This window comes from Anarhichas minor, unplaced genomic scaffold (genome assembly GCF_050575085.1).
Source record: "Anarhichas minor isolate MPS153535 unplaced genomic scaffold, ASM5057508v1 ptg000136l, whole genome shotgun sequence".
In the NCBI taxonomy this organism is placed as follows: domain Eukaryota; kingdom Metazoa; phylum Chordata; class Actinopteri; order Perciformes; family Anarhichadidae; genus Anarhichas; species Anarhichas minor.
Window position 1 is genome coordinate 17,458,835 of NW_027466582.1, and position 22,204 is coordinate 17,481,038.

At 41.4% G+C, this 22,204-nt stretch overlaps 1 protein-coding gene across 2 annotated transcripts in view; it reads right to left on the reverse strand.

The window, feature by feature from the left end:
* cnih3 (cornichon family AMPA receptor auxiliary protein 3) overlaps window positions 1–22,204 on the reverse strand; it is a 73,587-nt gene that overhangs the window by 46,297 nt on the left and 5,086 nt on the right. For both annotated transcript variants that reach the window (XM_076084390.1, XM_076084389.1), the window contains exon 2: window positions 7,759–7,827. In XM_076084390.1, the coding sequence (XP_075940505.1) occupies window positions 7,759–7,827 (69 nt within the window). The remainder of the gene's footprint in view (window positions 1–7,758; window positions 7,828–22,204) is intronic.

The window sequence follows — 22,204 nt, forward strand, 5'->3', positions numbered from 1 at the left end:
TAATCATTTCTCAAAAAGAAACATTGCTGTTCAGTTTTTCAAATTCATTTTGAGTGCGATCTGTTTCAATAACATTCGTGACAAGGTCGACATCTCTACTCTGCTTTTTTTGGGCACTATGCAGACTTCACGTGTGTTACGTCAGAAACAAACACAATCAAAGATGGTTTCCCGTAACCTAATTGACAATGCAGTTTTGGTGCATGGGGACGTAATTTCTAATTTCAGTCTGAAAATAGAAAGCAAATGAGGGTATTCTGAAAGATGTTGAACTTTTCCTTTCAGGCAACAGTATTGGTTGCATTCTAAAATGATCCGTGTGATGTATTCAAAGGTTGGATGCCAATACGTTCTCCGTGTGTGCTTTCCTAAAATATGCATTGATGAGGATGTAAACATGCATATTGGATTGCTATTTTTAAGAAGTGCAATTTGCGACAGAGGTTTCTCCTAGAAAAGTGTTTAATTTATGCCTGTGCTCTAAATAATGAAACCAGAGGTTCCAGAGTAGCAGACTGAGGGAACGCCATGGTAACAATGGAGAGAGACGGAGAAAGTAAGTGAAAGGTAATAAAATATGAGGGTGACCACTGTATCCTTTTGTAGCATTAACTCATTCCTTATGTATGTAGTGTGTGTGTGTGTGTGTGTGTGTGTGTGTGTTTAGACTTGCAGACTACAGTATAACAACTTACACTCTCATCTCCCCAAAACGCCTCATGGGACTTTACCTCATTTCACAAGAAACAGCTGAGGGAAGCGTGGGAAAAACAAATGTGGGGAATATATTGCACTGCCTTTTAACTTTTCATTATTTCAAATGTTTCAAAGCACAAAGAGAAGCCGTTTCAGCTGGAAAATACTTTGAAGTGCAATGTACGGGCAGCAGCATGACGGGCAAAAAAGGGAATCCGTGATCGGGGGAGGAACGGAGGGAAAAGAAAAAAAATTCTATTCATAGTGGTGGATTACAGATTGCTCCAGCCTGTACAGGGAGTCTTTCATGTTCTTCAAAAAGGCAGAATTTGAACCCTCCCTCTGTCCTTGATACGACCTCATCCGTTGCACACGCGTATACCCACATCCCCATACAGTATGTTCATGCACGCACACACCACAACAGCCATGAAAGGCCCAGTCAGATTGCCAATTATCTCTATTGCGGGTGTCTATTTCTGGTTGAGACACCTTATCAAGGGCCGCGCCAAGATCGCTCCCGCATGACACCATCTCCCCCCTCGCTTCGGCGTCCCGCCAGGTTTTAAAGGAGGCCTCGCAAATACATTCCACTCAAACAGCATTGTGTGTGTCTGTTAGTGTACGTGTGCGCACACATGCCCACAACTGCCTGCTCATTAGCAAGCAATTAGGCTGATGTCTCTTTGAAATGTTACTCAGCGAGAATTTGCTTGACAAGCAAGAGCGGCGCGGAAGTATAAACAAGTGTCGGGGGGGGGGAAGGGAGGGTTGGAAAGTGGAGGGTGGAAGGTGGCGGTCTTTGAATTGACCTTTGTTTATTGAAGCCGGCAGACCCAATTCAGAGCAAATTCTCATTCACGGGAGGTGCGTCGTCAGACAATTAACCCCTGAAGATGAAGTGGTGGAGGGTTGTTCTTGGCGCTAATGTCCCTCCAGTGCAAAGTGTGTTTAAACGCTGTGAAATGAATTTCCCCCCTTGACTCAAGTAAGACTTGAACTTAAGCGGGGGAGGCAAGCATGGAGCGGCAAGGGAGATGGAGTGATACGGGGGGGGGGATATAAAAGGTGTGACGGGGCTACAGAAGCTGTCGTCGCTTGTGTCCTCGGTGGGATGAACATCAATCAGTCGCGCTAATGAAACCTACAATTCATATTCATAAAACGTTTCTATAGAAAAAAAACACTAGATTTTTTTTTTTACTTCTTTTCCTTCATCTCTGTACTCACTCTGATTTCAGACTCAGATAATGTCATCATTGCTACCGGCTACAGCTTTATCCTTTCATAACAAAGCAAGCATGTGAATGTGTACTGTGTACCTGCAGAGTGCGCGTGTGCAACAGTGACACAGGCAACAGATGCCACGAGCACTGTGGGAAACGAGGACATGCAAACTGAAATCGCAGCACATCTGTGTTTGTGTGTCTGCATGTGAGGGAGTGGTACGTGTGAAATCATCACAGACATGTACAGCAAAATTTCAGACAGTGTATAGAATAGAGCGTATACACGCATGACCATGTGGGTGCAGCAGGTGGACATGAACGTAAGTGTGTTTTCTTTATTTACAGATACGCCTGTTTGCATCTTGTTACACCAGAAAATGGCATGCCTAAGTTAATTCACACATACTCATGAAACAGGTTGTGCAAACAGCTTGGTGGTGCAGTGACTGCTAGCAGGACTACTGTAGCTGGCCAGCTAATGGATAACCTGTTAGTATGCCAGGAACATGCTAGTGCTGGTTAGGCACAGTGACACTCCTTGCTTTCTTTGTACTGGACTGTTTGCTCCTCCTTTGTATTTTTGTCCTCGGGATTGGACATAATATTATTAATTATAGAGATATTGAAGGAGGGAAATCCGCAAGTTCTGTAAGCTTGATCAAGCTAGAAATATGAAAAAGGGGAAAACAATGAATTGAGTTCACCAGGGTGTATCCAAGATTTTTAAGTTAAAGGTGCAATCTGTGAGATCTGGCCAGAATTTTTGTTTAAAAACATTTAAAAAATTACATTATCAACCCATTGTAAAGAGAGGTGAGAGTATTGACGTTATGTCAAAGACGTCTAAGTATTGTGCTGCAGAGAAATTTACTGAAATGAGCATGCTAACCAGCTAGCCCCGGCCTGTCTTGTCTTGTTATACCACTAGCACCCAGAGAGTGGTGCTAGTGGTATTACACTAGCACCACTCTGCCCATTCTGTCCTCAGTCCAACATGAGAGGACGAAGAAGTAGAGCTGACCCGAGGCCTTGTCAATTACTTTTGCGTTTTGATAGTTTGTTCCTTGAAATTAAATCCAGAATGGCATAAACGAGAGAGCGACAATTATTTTTAATTTCCTCGCCGCCACTGTGGAGGGGAGGGCGAAGCGGTGGCTCCGGGTGACAGACCTCATGGTTAGTGGGACTCACAGCGGGCTGGTGGAGCACTGGGCCTAACCTGTATAACGGCTGCAACAGAAGCAGAGTCGGCTACTCTAGCGGGATCGGAGCCCGGGTGCAGAGATCCAGGGGGAGTTGCTCCAGCTAAATGCTTATTGAAGGTCTGTTTCCTGGAGCCGCCGCCCGCCCTCTTCCCCGCAAATTAGTCTTCTGGTGGCGGGGAGGAAGAAGTGAAGGTACAAGTTTTCCATATTGTTGCTCTGATGTTAGTAGTTGGTTATATTTTTCTATAACTGATGTCTTTGAATTTAGATTGTCTGGACTCAGTAGTAGAGGTGAAACGCTGCCGCCTAATTGTCTGGGGCACGTTACCAGACCTTAATGTTTAAACTGGTAACGGAATTCCATGTTAGGAAATGATCCCCCAACAATCTGGCAGGGATTGCAGTGCAGGCAATCACACACAAGGATGTAATGTAGACATACAGTACATACTGAAATACATCCCCAAAAATGAATGAGCACGCAAACTATCAAAGAGCTTTGGAAAACATCAACAACCAGATCCTTCTCCAGCAACAGCGGCCCTCCTTCTCTTGGAATCGACTACGTTTTTGAAGGCAAAAACATCTCCTCTCCAGTAACGGTATTCACTATAATGCATTATTTCCTCTATGCTGTCTGACATAGAATGGAACATGAATGTGTATGTGTTTGTATTCTTGTACTTGCTACATAGTGAGGACCAAAACAAAAGTAAGGACATCCTTGGAAAGTGAGGACATTTTGGCCAGTCTTCACTTCTTGAAAGGCCTGTTTGAGGTTTAAGACTTTGTTTTATGATTCAGTTTAGAATTCAGTCTAAGACTTGGGGGTTAGGCATTTAGCTGTGATGGTTTATGCTAGGGTAATTGGCTAGGGAATAAATTAAGTCAATGAGAGTCCTCACAAAGATGGAAGTACAGGGATGTGTGTGTGTGTGTGTGTGTGTGAAGGGTCCGCACAATGTGAGGTTCACTGACACAAACTGCTAATTAAACTGCCTGGTTTCAAGAAAGAGAGACAGCAACAGAGAGAGACCAAGGAGGGAAGGCTGGGTGGGAGACATTATGCAGGAGTAAATGAGAGACGGATCATATGGATCATTTCTGTAAGTGTGTGAGAGAGAGGAAAGGAGAATAATGGCTGGTTACTGTATTTTAGGACGAAGCCATCAACTTGCTCGATTAAAGGGAGGAGATGGAAAATGGAAGATAAAGTTGGGATTATTTCAAAACCAAACTTCAATGAATGGTAACAGCTGATAAGACTAATGTAAATGTCAAATGTAACAAAGGCCCAAATTACAAATTGGTTCCTTATGTTGTACAATCAACTACACAAAGACAGACCTAACTTTGCCTCCTGAATAACTGGATGTTCCATTAGATATATTTTTACACTTGCGTAACTACTTAACTGAAACTTCATCAGAAATGTCAGCAGTGGTTTAGTTATATTTCCTTACACTTGCAGCGAGGAGTTCTGTTCCACTTTGATCCACTTTGACCTCCATCTCCAATATCAGAAATTCAATGGACAAAAGTTATTATAAAGTAGGCTTCATGCAGGTATATGAGAGGTATATATTGGGTTTTCTATCGTATTACCCCAACCTATTGTAGATTATTTTGCCTTTAGGTCAACCAGAAAGTTCACAAGATGTATAAAGTGGGAGATATTTTCTATTAAGCACATGCAGATCAAAAAACACCACAGCAATGACCACTTGAAAGACTGAATAAATGTGCATTTTCTTTCTGTTACTTCAAATTGTTTTGTGATATGCAAGCACTCAAAGAATATTTTCTGTTTACCGTATTTTCCGCACTATAAGGCGCACTTAAAAGCCTTTAATTTTCTTAAAAAACGACAGTGCGCCTTGTAATCCGGAGCGCCTTATATATGGATCAATTGGTTAATTGGTTGATCCATACTGGTTGTACACGGCGCTCTGTCAAAATGTTTCAGTACGACTGGTAAACTACAAAGCCGCACCGCGGTAAACACCGGTACTGTGCTTACTCCTAGTCCAACACCACTTGTGTGTGTATAAAGACCCCAAAATGGCACCTTTCAAGAGACACGCTTACGACGCTATTCTATTCTATGCGCCCTATATATAAAAACTGTTCTAAAATAGGCCATTCATTGAAGGTGCGCCTTATAATCCGGTGCGCTTTATAGTGCGGAAAATACGGTACTGTTTTTAGAGAGAGTGAGATGATTAAAGATGCCATGACGTGGTTGAGTCAAGACGTGGTTAGCCTGGCTTAGCTAGCTGGCCTTGCTTTATACTCAAAGGTAAGACAACAACAACAAAAAACACCTTAACACCTCTAAAGCTATTGACGCATATCTTATTATTTAATCGACACACAGACAGCTTAAAAATTAGAACTTGTGGGTTTAGAGGAAGTCAAGTGCTACTCGTCTTTGTGCTAAGCTAGGCTAACTGCATTGCACAGATATGACATTAGCGATTTTTTTTCATATCAATGTGTGACTCAAGTAACTTTAATATATCAAAGTACATTTTCATCAATGGCCATCAAAAAAATTCTATCCATCAATTTTCATGAATCCACACACTTGCGGGAGCCCAGCAAAAACTTTACCCGTCATGAAAACTTTAAGAGCAACAACAGCTTTGAGAATGTATTTAACGAATGTCTTTGAAATAGAAATCTTGCATTTTAGGTCCACGTTTTCATCTGGAATTGGGCAGCAGTGACACATTTCGTGTGAGAAGCAGGAGTCAAAAGGGGAAAGAATGGGTTAAGGAAAGAGAAGAAAGAAAATTAGATGGAACCTTTTGTACCCATTACCCCGCTGGATTCCTTGATACGTTCTGCATTCCATAATGATATGCAAATATGACAAAAATATGAAAGATGTACTGAGTGGGGAAATCTGGTCCAATGCACTGCACTGTTTTCATTGTCTTGAAAAAGTCTTTCAAGCTGAAGAATTATTTTCATTTGCCTCTCAATAAATCCTCATTCAACCGTCTGTCCGTATCCATCTCCAACTCTCCTCTTTCTCCCACTTTGCAATGTTTTAATCAATCTGTCTCCTTCTCCAACCCCCCCCCCCCCCCCCCCCCCCCCCCCTGCTTACTTCTGCTCATGTAAGGAAGTCAATACTCCAGAGAAGCCATACAGTCCAGAGCTCTTATGTCAAAGTCACCTCCAAACTAAATGCTCGTGCTGTGCCGTACCGCCATGCATTATTAGGAGCCAACTGCGTTAGTAAAAGCCCAAAAGACTCGAGGGAAAAGGATTTAGAGGGCTGGAGCAAATCCTAAAACAACTTCACCGGGGGCGTCTTCCCCGTGCTGGCCAACGCAAGTCTGCTTCTCCTGATTGCTGCCGTGGCAATTTTGAGAAGTGATGAAGCAGAACATATTTGCCTGTTTCTTCACTGTGAGAATGTTTGAAAGGAAATGGGGGGAGGGGGGGGGGGGTGTTGGAGGAAAAAAAGCTGGCCAAGGCTAAAAGACACTCACAGTTTGTCAATGTACCGCTCACATTGGACTGGCATATATTGATGTTTATATATTAACATGTATAAAATCCATTAATGCCGATCATCACAGTTTAAAGCACAGCATTCATTTGGCTGTTCATCGTTAATATTCAGCGCACGTCCAATTTGTTTACCAGACAGCCTAGCAGAGTAGAGGATTGTATGTATAATCCAGTGTATTAACCTGTGAATTGACCATTGTTAAGAATTGGTATTCAGTAAGCCGAAATAAATAAAGGTTCCCCATTTAAATAGCACCCTGGATACACAGAACCACCAACAGCCTAAATCCCTGCATTAACCTGAAAAAGCCTTTAAATAGGGATAAACTGAAGTGAACACTATGAGCTGTTGGCAGCCTGGTCTCCTAATGATAACGTTGCAATCCAACGAAACTGTATGACGCTTGGTGGGAGACGTATTTTCTCCCACATGACGTTTGTTTTTGACATAGCACTAATACGTTTCTTTCGTGTTAAACTAAGTCAATGTATTTCAAACTTAAATAACGTAACAAACTTTTTTTAAGCCAAGCCATGATGTTTTTACTCAACATAACCAAGTAGTTTTGTTGCATTTTTGTTTTGTAATGTTTCAATTCACAACACTAACCATGTGTTTAAAACTGCGAAGAACCTGTTTTTTTAAGAGACAAGCTTTAAGAATATATTTTTCTGGAACTGATTCTAGGAGTAAAGTTATGATGGTTGAGATGGTTCGGGTTTCAGGAGAACGTTAGAAATTAAATCTACAAATGGTTACGGTCCCAAAGCCATCCATGTTTATCTTTGGATGTGGCTTGTCGCTTTTATTTTATTCATATTTGGATTCAGGAATTTGTTCGTTAAAAAGATGATCATTCATACTTGATGGTTTGGCCCCGAGTCCTACGATAAGAGTCTGCTTTTGAGCCAGGAAGTGAGGAGAGGAGGGCGTACGGAACTGATATGTTGCCAACTGCTTGATTCAAAGTGAATGGAGAAAGAGAGGAGAGGAAAGTACAGGGAACAGAGACAAGGAAAAGACAGAGTGAGAGATCATAAACGACGATGATGATGATAAAATAATATAAAGAAAATGTTTACAGAAGGGAGAGCAAACCTACCGCATGGAGTGGATTGCCCTGATCGATCGGCACCTTGAAGTCAGTCTGGAGCTCATCGAAAGCCGTTATCTGAGAGGGAGAGAGGGAAAGCCGTGAGCACTGTGTAATCAGTAAAATAGAGGCACAGCACAGAATGACATGTCTCACTCTGAAAGCACATCATCATCATCATAATCACCAGCCTCCTGTGTGTGTGTAATCCGGGAGAAGATATGTTTCTCTCCAAACTTTTTGTCATATGCTTTCTTGTATGAGAACATATTTCTTAGGAGACCAGGCCGTTGTACCTGTATGTTGAATTTGACTAAACATTTTCTACCTTGATACATAATAACACGTGCACCGTCCTGCTGCTGCTAATACTCAAGCCCCACAAAATATACAAGAGCCCTCAGCCAATGCCTCACTTACGCCGCCTTAGTAAGGTTTGCTAAAAAATACAGTGCCCAACCGTTTTTTGGTAACGTACTTTTTGTAAGTGTAATGAAATAATTAAGGAGTAAACAGACATGCTAGCAGCTCTGTGAAGCTGCACTCATCATGTTAACTATCTTGGTTTACCATGAACCCATTTGATAGTTAACAGTAATTAACAGAGGACTGTACAGTGACAAACCGATCAACCATGATATGATTATGATTATATGATTTTTTAAATAATACTATATATTTGTGAACCATCACTGAATCTTTGGTAGGAACCAATGCGTTTTGGTTGGAGTAGAGAAGTCAGGAAACACAGAGAGAGCGCTCACACAGGTTTTGGTCTTTTTTGGGGGATTTGTTGACAATGCATGATCTATGATCCATGTTCAATGCGTGCATGTGGATTGTGACGCTGGCACGTGTTTTGTGATCAGTAGATCTTATTTGTTGGCTGCACAGCTAAAGTCTTTCTAGCAGCGGCTTGGAGCCCAAGACAAATCTCCCTGCAGGACGATAAAGTATAACTTAACTTATCTTAAGATGGCAGCCGTATCCTTTAATGTTGTACAGACTGATTGATAGAGCATTCCAGTTCTTGTTATTTAACTGTAACAAGCTGTTGCACTGTGCCTTCAGGTTCAACATATCTCAATTTGACTGCAGTGTTATAACCTCGTTAAAACGTTATAAAGGCCAAAAGTCAACATTTGTTGGCGTTTAGTCTTTCAAACAAGTTCGGTCTTTGTCAACAATTTTCCGAAAGGAATGCACATAATATAGAATATTTGGAGAAATGTTGGAGCACTGCGGAACGTACAGCTCTGTGAGCGAGGGGCGTAAAGTCTAGCCGCACCACTCCGCTCACTTGTCCTGGTAACAGTACACCAGCAACGTCTGCTGAATAAACCAATCCACATGCTGCACTGTTAGGCAAAAAAAACAAACAGCCCATGACGTGGACATACGTAGCTGGAGATTTCTCTAAGTTGCTCTGTACCCACACCCTCCATTTTAGAATCAGCTCCTCACCCTCGTCATCATTAACATGATCCGCTCCAATTAAAATGTTGGTCGAAATCTGCCCGGAGGCACAACATTTGCATGCAAGAGACTTCGAAATCACAAACCCTTGAATTGGCTGCCATTTGATCCTGCCGCCCACCCACTGCTGCATTGTGGGACAGCTCTAAGCAACAACAACGCCGAAGTAATGATGAACAGTGGCTAGAATACGCAACAGTTCCATTGGTGTTGCAATGGAGGCAATTGCACTACAAAGACAACTGTCATTGCTTGACTAGTTAGGCCTCAAGAGGGAAATGTTGTGCGTGTGTGTGTGTGTGTGTAAGTGAGACTGCACGAAGAGATACAAGTGTGTCAGTCAGTGCAGCCGCATATGAGCTACGCTGTGTGCTTCTAGTGTGTGTGCACCATGGAGGAACTGTACGATGTGAGAGCAGCATGACTATGTGTGTGTGTGTGTGTGCGCAGAGTAAGAAAAATTGATTGTTTGAGTGGTACAAAGATGGTATCCATGCATTGTGTGCTATGTGAGGTAGAAACAGAGGAGGCAGTGGCATATGCGTTAGTACATGTGAATGTGTGTGTTAGCCCCAGTGTGGGGAATTAACATCAGAGAGACGGCAGAGGTTCGCACCAATCCCGGGTTATTTCCCTGGGCTCGCCCCCACACTGACAGGCAGCTCTTTACATGTTATTTCCCAATGGATCGCAAACAGTGATCCTGGCTCATTGCCTCGCTCTGTTACAGTGTGTTAGCCTCCCTCGGGCTGCGGGAGCACACACACACACACACACACACACACACTCAAAAAGTCTTCATGGGTGCATACATCCTAGCAAACAGTGAAGCGCTGTACGTACTCATGCACAGGAACACACTCCACATAGAAGTGCAGTAGATCTACTCCACCTATACATCCTTATGTGCACCCCATGAGAATAACATTATAGACTGGATGTCAAGGCTTAAAGGATCATTCAAATGAGTACGACTGGTGCTTTAGTCTTTTGTCTTTTTCAGTTGCCTCACTTACAGTATGACAGCGCTCAAAAGTAACTTCTCTGTATCGTAATTGCTGAGTAGGCATGGGACAAAAATATGTCACCATTATCCTGGCCCAAAAAAATGCAATTCCCATTGATCATCAAATGGGACACACCTATTTAGTGAAAAACTGAAATCAATCACTCTTAAATAAGGTAATTACAAATCACATGGTCCCCGTCTAAATAAAGAATATAAAAATAGCCATATTACATGAGTCTGCTCTTTCTTACATGATAATTATTGTATTGTTTTCTCTATTTTTCACCTGTCTACCACGATAGAGAGATAGACAGCTGCTTCAAGTCACTCATGTGACAATATTCACAATTACCCATAAAGTCACCACGACCAACCTATTGTGCATGTTATAAACGCTATTCGTGGTGATATCCTGTATTGCCTTATCCCTACTGCTGAGCTGGGAAAACATGACAAAATTACAAAAATAAAGTTTTTATGGCACAACAAACAATGAGCGTTAAGACGATATGACAGGTTGTAACAGTTTATCCAGATAACATAAACTACCTCGTTCATTCATCAGCCCATCCTTTTTCCGTCTCTTATCCGGGACTCAATCGAACAGGCAGCAGATTAAGCATGTTAGACCGAACATACTTCGCCCTAGCCACATCCTCTAGCTCAGTGGTTCTCAACTGGTCTGGCTGCGGGACCCACCATCACCCCTTAATGACAAGCCGGGACCCACGACCCAAATTATATATATATATATATGTACTGTATATATATAATTTATATATATATATATATATATAATTTATATATATATATATATATATATATATATATATATAATTTGGGTATATCTATATTCAAGAAGTCTAGTAGTAGTAACGTCTCTGTGTAGTAAACAACTGCCAAATCAAATAAAGAAAGTACACATCAATTATATTTAACAAATATTATTCTCAGTTTTCAAATTTAACTGGATGGATTATAAATAATACATAGAAATACATAAATAAATGTTCTTCTCATTTCAAGTAAAATAACGGCTGGATTAAAAAATAAATTACGTAACGAAATTCAATTTAGAAAAGTTATTTTCACTGAATTGCCCTGCAGCTTTAAATTCAGTTCATTCAGTGTGAAGTGAAAAAGCCACAATATCATATTTTTCTCATCTACTAAAAAGAGAAATTAGTGTTTGAAGAATTCACCTCTATGAGTCTGTCCAGTCAGAGTCTAATGACTCTGGTCTCTCTGGATATTTCTCTCTTTTGGAAATCATCCTATGATTTGACTTTCACATCTCACAGCTCAACAGTCCTGCTCTGCTGTCTCTATCCTCGTCTCTCCCCGTGTGTCACGGTGTGTTTATGTACATCTCACTCAAGTCAGGAAACTTGTCAGAATACCCATATTTGATTGGCTGAGCTTCATCACCTGATGTGATTCACAACGCATTGGTCGGTGTTTTTCCTGCACCGCTGAACAAGTGCCGTCAATGCTGGAATAATTCCGCTGCATAAAAAATGCCCTTCAAAATAAAATCACAACTTTTTTTTTTTTTTGTCAGGCAAAGGCCGCGACCCACTGAAAACGGGTCCGCGACCCACCAGTTGAGAATCACTGCTCTAGCTCTTCCTGGGCCATCCTGGCATCCGTTTCTGGGCCAGAAGTGATACTTTACTCCTCCACCCTTTTTATGGGTCAACCCTGGGTTCTTGTCCCAGTTATGCTTGTATTCGGAGTACCTCCAGGAGGTAACATAATCAGATGTCTGAACCGCCTCAACTGGTGAACTTGAGGAAGAAGAAACAGTGGTTGTACCCCTCGATCCTTCTGGATGTCTGAGGGGGAGCCCTGCCACCCCGCCAAGGAAACTCATTTCAGCCCCTTTTTATCTGTGATCTCATTCTTTCATTTCCAACCCAAAGCCACTGGCCATAGATAATGGTTGGGATGTTCATTGACTTGTTCATTTGGAACTTCACCTGTAGGCCCTACTTCGAATATTCACAACCCTATCAGAGGGGAGGGCTCAGAACAAGAGTCATCAAGGAACCTGTGAGGAGTGGAAACTACAGAATGAAACCAGCTTGCTTTGATTAAGTGGGCGCAAACAAAATGTTGATAATAATCTCTCTTTGCACAGGAAAACAACAGTCAGTTCAATCACCAACATTCGGTTGAAAGTTGAACCAGGAAGTCTATACTTTTTTTTAGCAATGAGACCCTGTTCCCAAATATCAGCAACCAGTTCAATGTTTTTATTACCAAGTGATGGCTAAAATGACGAAAATAAAATCTCTCCTAAAAGATATTTGGCAGTTAAGTCAGTCATGATCAGAAGCACTATTTTGCTGACCAGGGGCCCAAAACTCAAATCTGTGACATGCTCAGAGGGTGATTCCTGCTGCAGATCTGCTGGCAATGACCCATGGGTTCTGTTTTTGCAAATCCAGTTCTATATTTATGTGGCAGTTCCAGACTGCTTTGAAATCAAGATTGGCTGGAAGCAACAGCAAACCAACTGGCACCCTTTGCTCCTCGCTTGGAATGCCAAATTCAGCATAAACAGTGTGTTTTAATGCAGACTGTGGCTGCTGGAGGACTGACACCTTGCTGTGTGTGTGTGTCTGTAAGGGAAAGAGAGATGGATGTAGCCTAATGAGTTGGGTTTCAGTGTGTTGATGTGAATAAGCGCTCTTTGTCGCTGTCTTTTAGTCAGTTGAAGCGATGACCAACCAAAAACATGCTTTCCCCTCCATGTAGCCTTCAAGACATTCATATGGAAATAACCAGATTAAAAACAACGGCAGCAATCAGGGGAACCTACATTCTGATGTGAAAGACTACAAGGTCCACTTTAATTATTTAAAATCTCGTTTCAATTATTCATTGGTATTCTGAACCCACTCACCATGGGTTGATTTTCGGAACAACCATTCCTCATCAACCTCTTATACACAATTTAGAACCCGATAAAGCCGGCGCCAAAACACCAAGCCTAATATATACAGGCAGACGATTAGGATCTGAACAATGCTGGACTTCATGCAATCTGTCGGTTTCACTGCATTAACCAACAGACAATTAAATAATAACAAGCATTTTTTAGTAACCAATATTTAACCGTTTAAAAATAAACCGCGGGAGATCGTTGTTTGCATGATCCTGTTTAAATTGATCTGAAATAAAAACCATGACAGCATTCATTCATTGTTTGCATTGGAAAGCTTGGGCTTCTGTCTTTTGTGTCATCACGTCGTATGCACGCGATGATACTTACGTTTCTACATTCAAAAATCGTTTAGATCAATATGTTTTGTGATATTTAGTCAAATCGTATTTACAAAAACGTCTTGTTTTCTTATTCATGTCACAATTTCACATTTATTTTCATCAATTATCATGATTCTTGGACTTACATAACCTTTGAGCTTAGGTTGTAGGCTACAGATTTTAGGGATATGAGGCATTAAAGAAATGACATAACATAAGCAAAAATAGAAATGCTTAAGGGGTGAATAATCATATGTTAGGGACACACAAAAAATCTAAACGGCTATAGTTTGGATACTTTACAGACAAATCCACATGCAAGGATTCCCGCTCAGGTAAGGATTGCCTGCTTCAGATATAGTATTTTAAGAAGAGCTCGAGGGAAACCTCAGTTAATAGGAACAGTTCCATTGTTGCTCACTTTTTTTGTTTTTTGTTTTAAGCCTGTAAAACAACACTGTGCGTACTAAACTTCTCTGTCTCTGCATTTTATTATCCGTTTCATCCAGCTAAGACTTTATAAGGAGAACCAAAATATCCCCTCTACTGCATACTACCCAGAGGTCACTGGCTGTCCATGTGCTGAGAATTGGCTTGTGTTTTAATCACTAATATGCTCCAGTCAGTGTTGGCCTGTATCTGTGCTGAACACCTTGGCAGCTGGAGAGGGCACTTTCCCTGATGCTAATAAACACTGCCGGCACAGTTAACCCCTTCCTTCACTCTGATCAAATGAATCAAATCTCTTCCTCACAGAAAATTCCGTTCGCACAATTCCGCTGTCAGGACTTTCTGCGAGGCACCAATGCCAGATGATAAGCACATGTGCCGCCACAGTGATGTTAAATATTTGACAGAATATCAACTGAACATCAAAACACATATATTCCAAAAACATTATGCTGCAGCGACATTACAGCAGGACAGAATTATCCCTCGCAGGAGTGACATTACCATGGAAACATTGATTCCAGCCTTAGAGGCAATGTTGTGACGGTCCGTATTTGTTTCATACCTACAAACTGGAGGTCACCAAAGGCCAGTAAGCATAACAAGCTTAAAGGGCCAGTGTGCAGCATTTCAGGGGATCGATTTGCAGAAATGGAACACAATATTCATAACTATGTTTTCATTAGTGTATAATGGGCTGAAACTAAGAATCTTTGTGTTTTTGTTGGCGTAGAATGGGCCCTTTATACCTACATAGGGAGTGGGTCCTCTTTATGGAGTCCACCATGTGAACATTTAGTAATTAATGCATATTACCACATGTAACTATATTTAATTTCTTAAAAATCGTAAACCCATGAATGTATGTGAAAGGTGAAGGAAGTGGCCCTCAGCTTCAGCTATCAGAGACTTCATTTAGGATGCAGTCCAATCTGGAAGAATGGAGAAAACATCAACACTTAATATTAATGAACTTATCTCAGGGTAGCTACGGAGTTCTTGACATGGTGTACAGCGAATGATCATTTCAATTCAAAGTGTTTTATGAATGTAATATGTATTGATCCATTAACTCACACTAAACTACTAAACAGACAAATAAATGGATACATGAAGTGAATAAGGATGAAAAAATGAGGAAAATTAATTAGGATGAAATGACAGTTTGAATCAGTGACTCATATCATTGATTAATGTTAGACAATTAAATTTGTCCTTTGACGTTTTTCAATTCAGTCAAGCAGTTTACCGGTAAGCAAAAAATCTAATTTAAGGGAGATTTACTCCCTTAGAGTACTTTTGGTCTCAAGTTTATTGATCTATTTATTTATTTCTGGATTAGTCTGGCATCAAGTATCTGACATAAGTTATTAGCTGAGATCAAATTTATTTAGGTTTAGTAACATCAATGGCCGCAATTTCTCTTCGGGCATCTCGTTGGGTTGACAGCAGTTTATTTGGATTGTACTCTTCCATCTCTCTTCCTCTAAACTATGTCAATATTTTCATTTCACCTTCTTTTAAATAATTGATACTAGTTAACTTACAGTACAAATCACTTGGGTGAGAAACAGAAGGGAGCATCGCTCCTCCCTCGTGGAACGGACAGGATGGTGGTCTGTGAGCCGCTAGATGCCACCAAATCCTACACGCCGTCCCTTTAAGTGAAAGCAATACAACCGTTCCATGTCTATTCCTACCTTGGTATCATGACTAGAGTATGAACATACAAGGTAGTAATGTTTACACGTATAGATCGAAAGAATAAATGCTTTCACAACTTAGATCTATTTATTCCTGTTTATTTACAGCGACCTGCTTATGATCAGTGCTGCTATTCCTTTGGCCCTACTGTCAGTGAGACAGTTATCCACAACCGTATGTAAAAAGGAGACTGTGGATTCCTCCAGCAGTCTTTACATGGAAGTAAAATCAATGCAAATCCAGTTGATTCTAAATCCATGAATCCTCAAAGACTTTACCTTGTCAATTGTGATCACTTGGCCCAGAAACCAAACATACCCACAAAGAAAAAGCTGGAAAAACGATTTGTCTGATGTTGCAAGCGATGTGAAGTACTAGTGAGGTGACAGTTGATGTAAGAAGAAAGAAGAGGGAAAAGGAGGGATAACGACGATTTATCGCACAATCCTACAGTGTACGCACTGTGCCGCGGAACAACAGAAAACAGTGGAGTCAGAATGATGGATGAGGAGCCAGCAGGGGTTAATGAACATGTGGATCGATGCAGAGCCAACCCTGCTATACACTGAACGCCACCTCTATTACAGCCTCCGGTGCCTGGTGCCAGAAAGCCCTGTTGACTGTTTGCTTCATTGAGATTACGATCGATTTGTATCACCTATGCATTTCTTCCCCCGGATGTCTTACGAGGGCACATTGAGCCCGAGCTACTTCCTCATTTGTACAGTTCAGGGGAGCGAGGCGGAGAGTCACTGTGGCTCTGCATGTTAAATGCTAGGTGAAGCCCAGAGGGCATGAATGCACCTCTTTAACAGGCGTGTCTTCATCTTTAAGCTCATATCTTTCACTTTATATTCTCTTGGGTTTTCTCTTATGCTGACACTGTGCGTTAAGGTACTCAGAATTAAGCTTTTGGGCCTTTATTAAACATCACTACCCCTTTCCCTCATATCGTTCCTGTCCTCCTTTTAATTTAACATTTAACAGACAATATGGCATTTTCAAAGCCACAGAGGTGCTTTTTCTAAAGTAATGCAAGATGGAAGAAGTACTCTTTAATTCAATCGGAACGCAAAGCAAAACTTTACGCTGGGCCCGACTACACACAAAATCAATGCACAGATGTAAATCATACTCTGCTTTACGGTATATTTCAGAGGTCTTCAACAGGGGGTCCGCGGAGGTACTGCAGGGGGTCCGCGAAACTTTTGGTTGATTAGACAATTTTCAAAAAAAAGATTTCAATTTCTTTTTTTTTTTTCAAACATGAATCTGTCCATTATTTTAATAGTTCAGTATTGTATGCAAGATAACAGGTATCTTTATGCATGGCAGTGGCACTAATAGGCCATCACTCATTTTCGTTTCCACATTTATGTTTAAAATGAAAACATCTATTTGAATAGCTTGTATGCATGATTATCATGTAATTGACAGACAATGTTGATGTTGGCATTGGTATCAGTTGACAAGGTATGTTTATAAATGGCAGTGGCACGGCCTCCCTACTCACTGTACCTTGCAGATGTTTAAAATAAAAACATGAATATATGAACATGTGTATTATTTGAATAGCTTAGTATTGAATGCACAATAACAAGGTATGTTTATACATGGCACAAGGCCCAGTTTAATATAAAACACAATTTTATACAATATATATAGTCGGGGGTCCCTACTCCATCTCTCTATCAGTTTGGGGGTCCTTGGCTTGAAAAATGTTGAAGACCCCCTGGTCTATTTGACTCTAAATGGACCATAATTTACTAAATGAACATCATGCTGTATTGAAGAAGACTTGAAACTGGAGATTGAGACCATAAAATCATGTTTACAATGTTTACTGAGGTAATACATCAAGAGAGAAGTAGAGTCATTTTCTCATAGACTTCTATACAATCGGAGGAGTCGCCCCCTGATGGCCAGTAGAGAGAATGCAAGTTTAAGGCACTCCTGCATTGGCTTCACTTTTCAGACCCGGAGGTTGCCGCCTGTCTGACACACTATATAATTATATCCTTTGAATTCCCTCTTTAGTGTTTAGTAATTATTGAATGAGTGAATTATTTTGGATACAGCCAGAAACAGTAACAAGAACAAGTGGAAAGCTCAATGTACTTCATCTTTATTTCATTGCTGTTATTAAGACATGAATTATCCAGATGAAGATAGTACAAACTTTGAGTGCCCTCCCCACATGAAAAGCATTACTCGCTGTGACTGAAGTGGTCTGTTCTTCTGTCTCCAGTTAATTATTTCACTCTTGATCTCTTCATCTATTTTTGCGTTCGCATCCCATGCTGTCAACCTTATCTCCTAGAAAAGCTTGATCCACCTCAGGTTGTTTCTCTCACCCTAGCAGGAAACTTCAGCCTCTCAACACACAACTTTAATTTTCCTTTTATCACTCCTGTCGTCCTTTGATCTCGCCTCCATCCGTATTGCTGCCCAGCTCTGCGTTTTCCTTCCTTTTCATGTCTGATCATCATTTTGTATTCTACTCCAGTCATCTATCCAGCAGTCCAATCTGCCCTGGTCTGAACTCCCAATAAGCAAAATCTGTAGTCTCTCTGGTCCTTCCCCCCTTTTCCTCTCCATCATCCCAAAACTTCTCCTGCAGCAGACACTGCCTCGTCCCCCTTACATCTATTTCCCTGTGACTTTGACTTGACCAGTCTATCCCCAGCGGACCTCCACAGTAGATGTCTGAGGCGTTGCAGATCCTGAGAACAAGCTCCGGCCTCCGGACACGCTGAGGAAAGTAGCACAGAGCGTGCTTGGCTAAATACCTCTCTTGGTTTCAATCTTTCTTCCACACTATCACATCTGTCTGAAGCCCAATCAACCGTTTGAAATCTGATCCCTCACACTTCATCTCTCTTCTAAATGCATTGCTTCAAGGTCTTTCTCCACTGTCCCACACCCTCCCTCCTGCACACAGCAACCCATGCTCCATCACCAGAACACCATAGCGACAGTAACAGACAAGGGACAGTGACGGTTGTTGAGCGTGAATGATTAATCGCACGACACCTCTGTTGAACCCGGCAATGCCCTGTACTTGTCAAAATCTCAGTCTGATGCAAAGTCGCGCTCGGCGGCGGAAGCGACGCTAGCCGAGCCGCTCCCCGAATCCATCCTGAACCGTGCGTGAAACTCTCATGTGGGATGTCGCCTCAGCTCTTGCTTTGTGAGTTAATTCTTTGTGGATAAAGGGAACAATTGGCCGCCAAAATCTATGTATGTATCCGGTTGCCTTAAAGTGACAATTGGCAATGGTGGAAGTATTCAAATCATTTACTCAATGATAGGTTTCTTAATTTTCTTCAATATATTTTTTGTTATATTTGGTAAAATTCTCTTTACATCGTGACAGCAATGAATGATTCAAATGCTCTGACAAAACAAAGAAACAAATCTGGTATTTCTGGCTGGCGCAGGACTGCAATAAGCCCGTCCAAGTATTTAATTCAGCCCCAATGTGATGATTGGACGGTCTTCCTGCCTAGCTGTCAACGGATTGCACTCTGCCCGTCCACTCATTGCTCGCAACTGGTTCTTCTGAAAGCCTTTCTATGGCTAACAACAGCCATGTTCGTTTTTTACGTTCATTGTGATATCATTTGGAGGGAGGCCTGAAGGGACGCTCTGTCAGTTTCGCCACTTTCTCACTTGATTTAGCAGCTTTTGGAGCTAGTGCTGCTAGCTGCCTTCATTGGAAAAGAGTTGGCAACATTGGGCTTGGTTTTACAGTTGAGTCAGTTTTTTATTTTTTTTTTATCAAACTTGCAAGTTTGTCAAGATAACCAACCCTACCTTTAAGGAAACGTAGTGATACTATGAAAAAAAAAATTTGATAAGGTGGTTCCTTCGAAATTAATGAAATGACTACAAACCAGACCCCTTACTGGCCCCGGTGGTTCGGGAATACTGGGGAAGTAGTCCAGTTAGCTTTCTGCTTTGTGGGTTCATACCTTTAGTGCGGCAGATTAAGTCAATATTCCATTAGAATCTTTCACTTGGTGATACAAGCACCAAATTTGGCATGAATAATGCCTAGGAACTACTCTTTCAGAAAAGCCCGGTATCCACCTGAAAATCCAAGATGGCGGCCATTTTTCAAGATGGCCGTCGCCGAAAATGTGAATAAAGGTTTTTCAGTGTAGAACTTGAATGGCTGGACATATTTTAATAATCTAGACTTCAAAATGTATGTATTTTGACACGAGAAATTCAATGGTGCCAATAAAAATTCAATATAGCCGCAATTTTTCAAGATGGCGGCCATTTGTTACTCAAAATTCACACTTTTTGTTTTTTTTCAGAGATTTTTTTTGATCAGAGATTAAGTTTCAACTGGATGAAGTAGTAGTCCAAGTTCCAAGTTATCTTTTTGATCCAAATTAAAATGTTTTGATTGATCTATATGAGGTGACATTCTGTTTATAAAAGAGTGATGTCAAAGTACAAGCAGGGCACACTGGTGACATCATTGCTGTGGGGGTCAGCATGGGGTTCAGTGTCGGCTAATTAGTGTACTTGCTGTAGTTGTAGTCTACTAACTATAGTTCTAGTATAGTGTAGTGTCCCAAATGCTATGAGGCTTCCTTCTATAAATCAATTAAGAATAATAAAAATGACTTATTTCGCCAAGAGGCAGACCAAGGTACAGGTAAGATGAAGGAGCAAGTGCTGAAAGACGACTGTCGTCTCTTCTCACAGCTCTTCATATCCTGTCAATCATGAGAACGTGATCTGCTTGAGTTTTTTAAGCATGGAAATCAGTGTTTCCCTGCAGCATTGAGTGACACTGGAAAACTCCACAGTGGTCAGAAGTCTCACCTTGTCAATATTCTGGAAACTACTGCTGCTCCTCCAGACACAGAACCAAAATGTGATGCCATCATCATTGATGGGTCTTCTCTTGTTTATTCATTGTCCCCTAAGGGATCAAAAACATTTGAAGAATATGCTGTCCAAGATGTTGTTCGAAAGATACAGGCTTATTCAGCAAAGTATAGCAGGACAGACATCGTGTTTGACGTCTACTGGAATTCCAGTCTGAAGGCTGAAACAAGGTCAAAACGAGGCAGAGGAGGTAGACGCAGTGACAGACAAAACAAAAGTACCACCTGATTGGAGAAGCTTTCTGCGAGATAATGACAACAAGTCTGAGCTTTTTGAGTTTCTGGCCGACAAAATTGTGACATTGTGTCTGGAAAATGTTGTGATTGTGACCAAAGGGGAACATGTTCTTTGCAACAAACCCAACAGTCTGGAAGGCTTAAGTCCTTGCAACCATGAAGAGGCTGACAGCAGAATCTTCCTGCATGCCCTACACGCAGTTGAGCAACAGATCAAATCTGTATTGATCAAGGCCTGTGATACCGACATACTTGTTCTTGCAGTCAGTGTTTTTGAGACTCTCCAGGATGCGGGCTTAGAAAAACTGTGGATTGAATTTGGTCAAGGTCAGTCCATCAGGTGGTTACCTGTTCATGACATGGTTGAGCATATAGGCCCTGAAAAATCCCGTGGCATCCTTTTCTTTCACACCTTCACTGGCTGTGATGTCGTATCAGCCTTTCGCGGTAAAGGCAAAAAGACTGCATGGCAAACCTGGGAAGTGTGCCCTGAATTGTCTCATGTCTTCCAGAAGCTCAGTCAATACCCACCAGTTACCGATGATGCAGATCTCAGCGTGATTGAGAAGTTCGTCATAACAATGTACGACAAGAACAGCACTGCTGATGGGGTTGATGAGGCAAGACTTAACCTATTTGCTCGGAAGCAGAGGTCCTATGATGCCATTCCACCTACAAGGTCATCCCTTGCGCAGCACGTGAAGCGTGCTACTTACCAAGCTGCCTGTATCTGGGGCCAAGCAACTGTATGTCAAATGCATACAGAGAGCCTGCCAACTGGGGATGGCGCAAAGAAGGTGAAATTTGGAAAGTAGTGTGGACGACACTTCCGCCAATTGCTCAGAGCCGTCTACAACTGACAAAATGTGGGTGCAAGACTGAATGTCGTGGAAGATGCAAATGCTATCGCTTTGGCCTCAAGTGCACACAGCTGTGTGCCTGCAAATGCCATGAGAACAATTCGTAATCCTGACATTCAGCTGTACATCCACTTCCACACATTGATTTTCTTTGGATTTTTATATGCATCAATCTTAGCGCCAAGCACTGATTGAGTTGAGACCGCCATCATTTGTAATATTTCTTATAATTTGTGAGATATCACCATTGCAGTATGCACTCCCAAGTCCATGTATCTATCATATATATCTCAATCAAGGATTTAGCATATATTTTTATTGTTTTATGGCACAATCAGATTCAGCACCGATCAACACTATTTTTGTAAATAATTGGCTTATATCACAACCATTTTTGACAATTTGGACTTTCTAACTTCAGAATTGGATTTATTGTACTCAAAAACCCATATTTTGATGCCAAGATCATCAACATTGGATTATCCAATCCCAATCCAGGTCAAAAATCGCATATAATGGCATTTGTTGGCGGCCATCTTGGA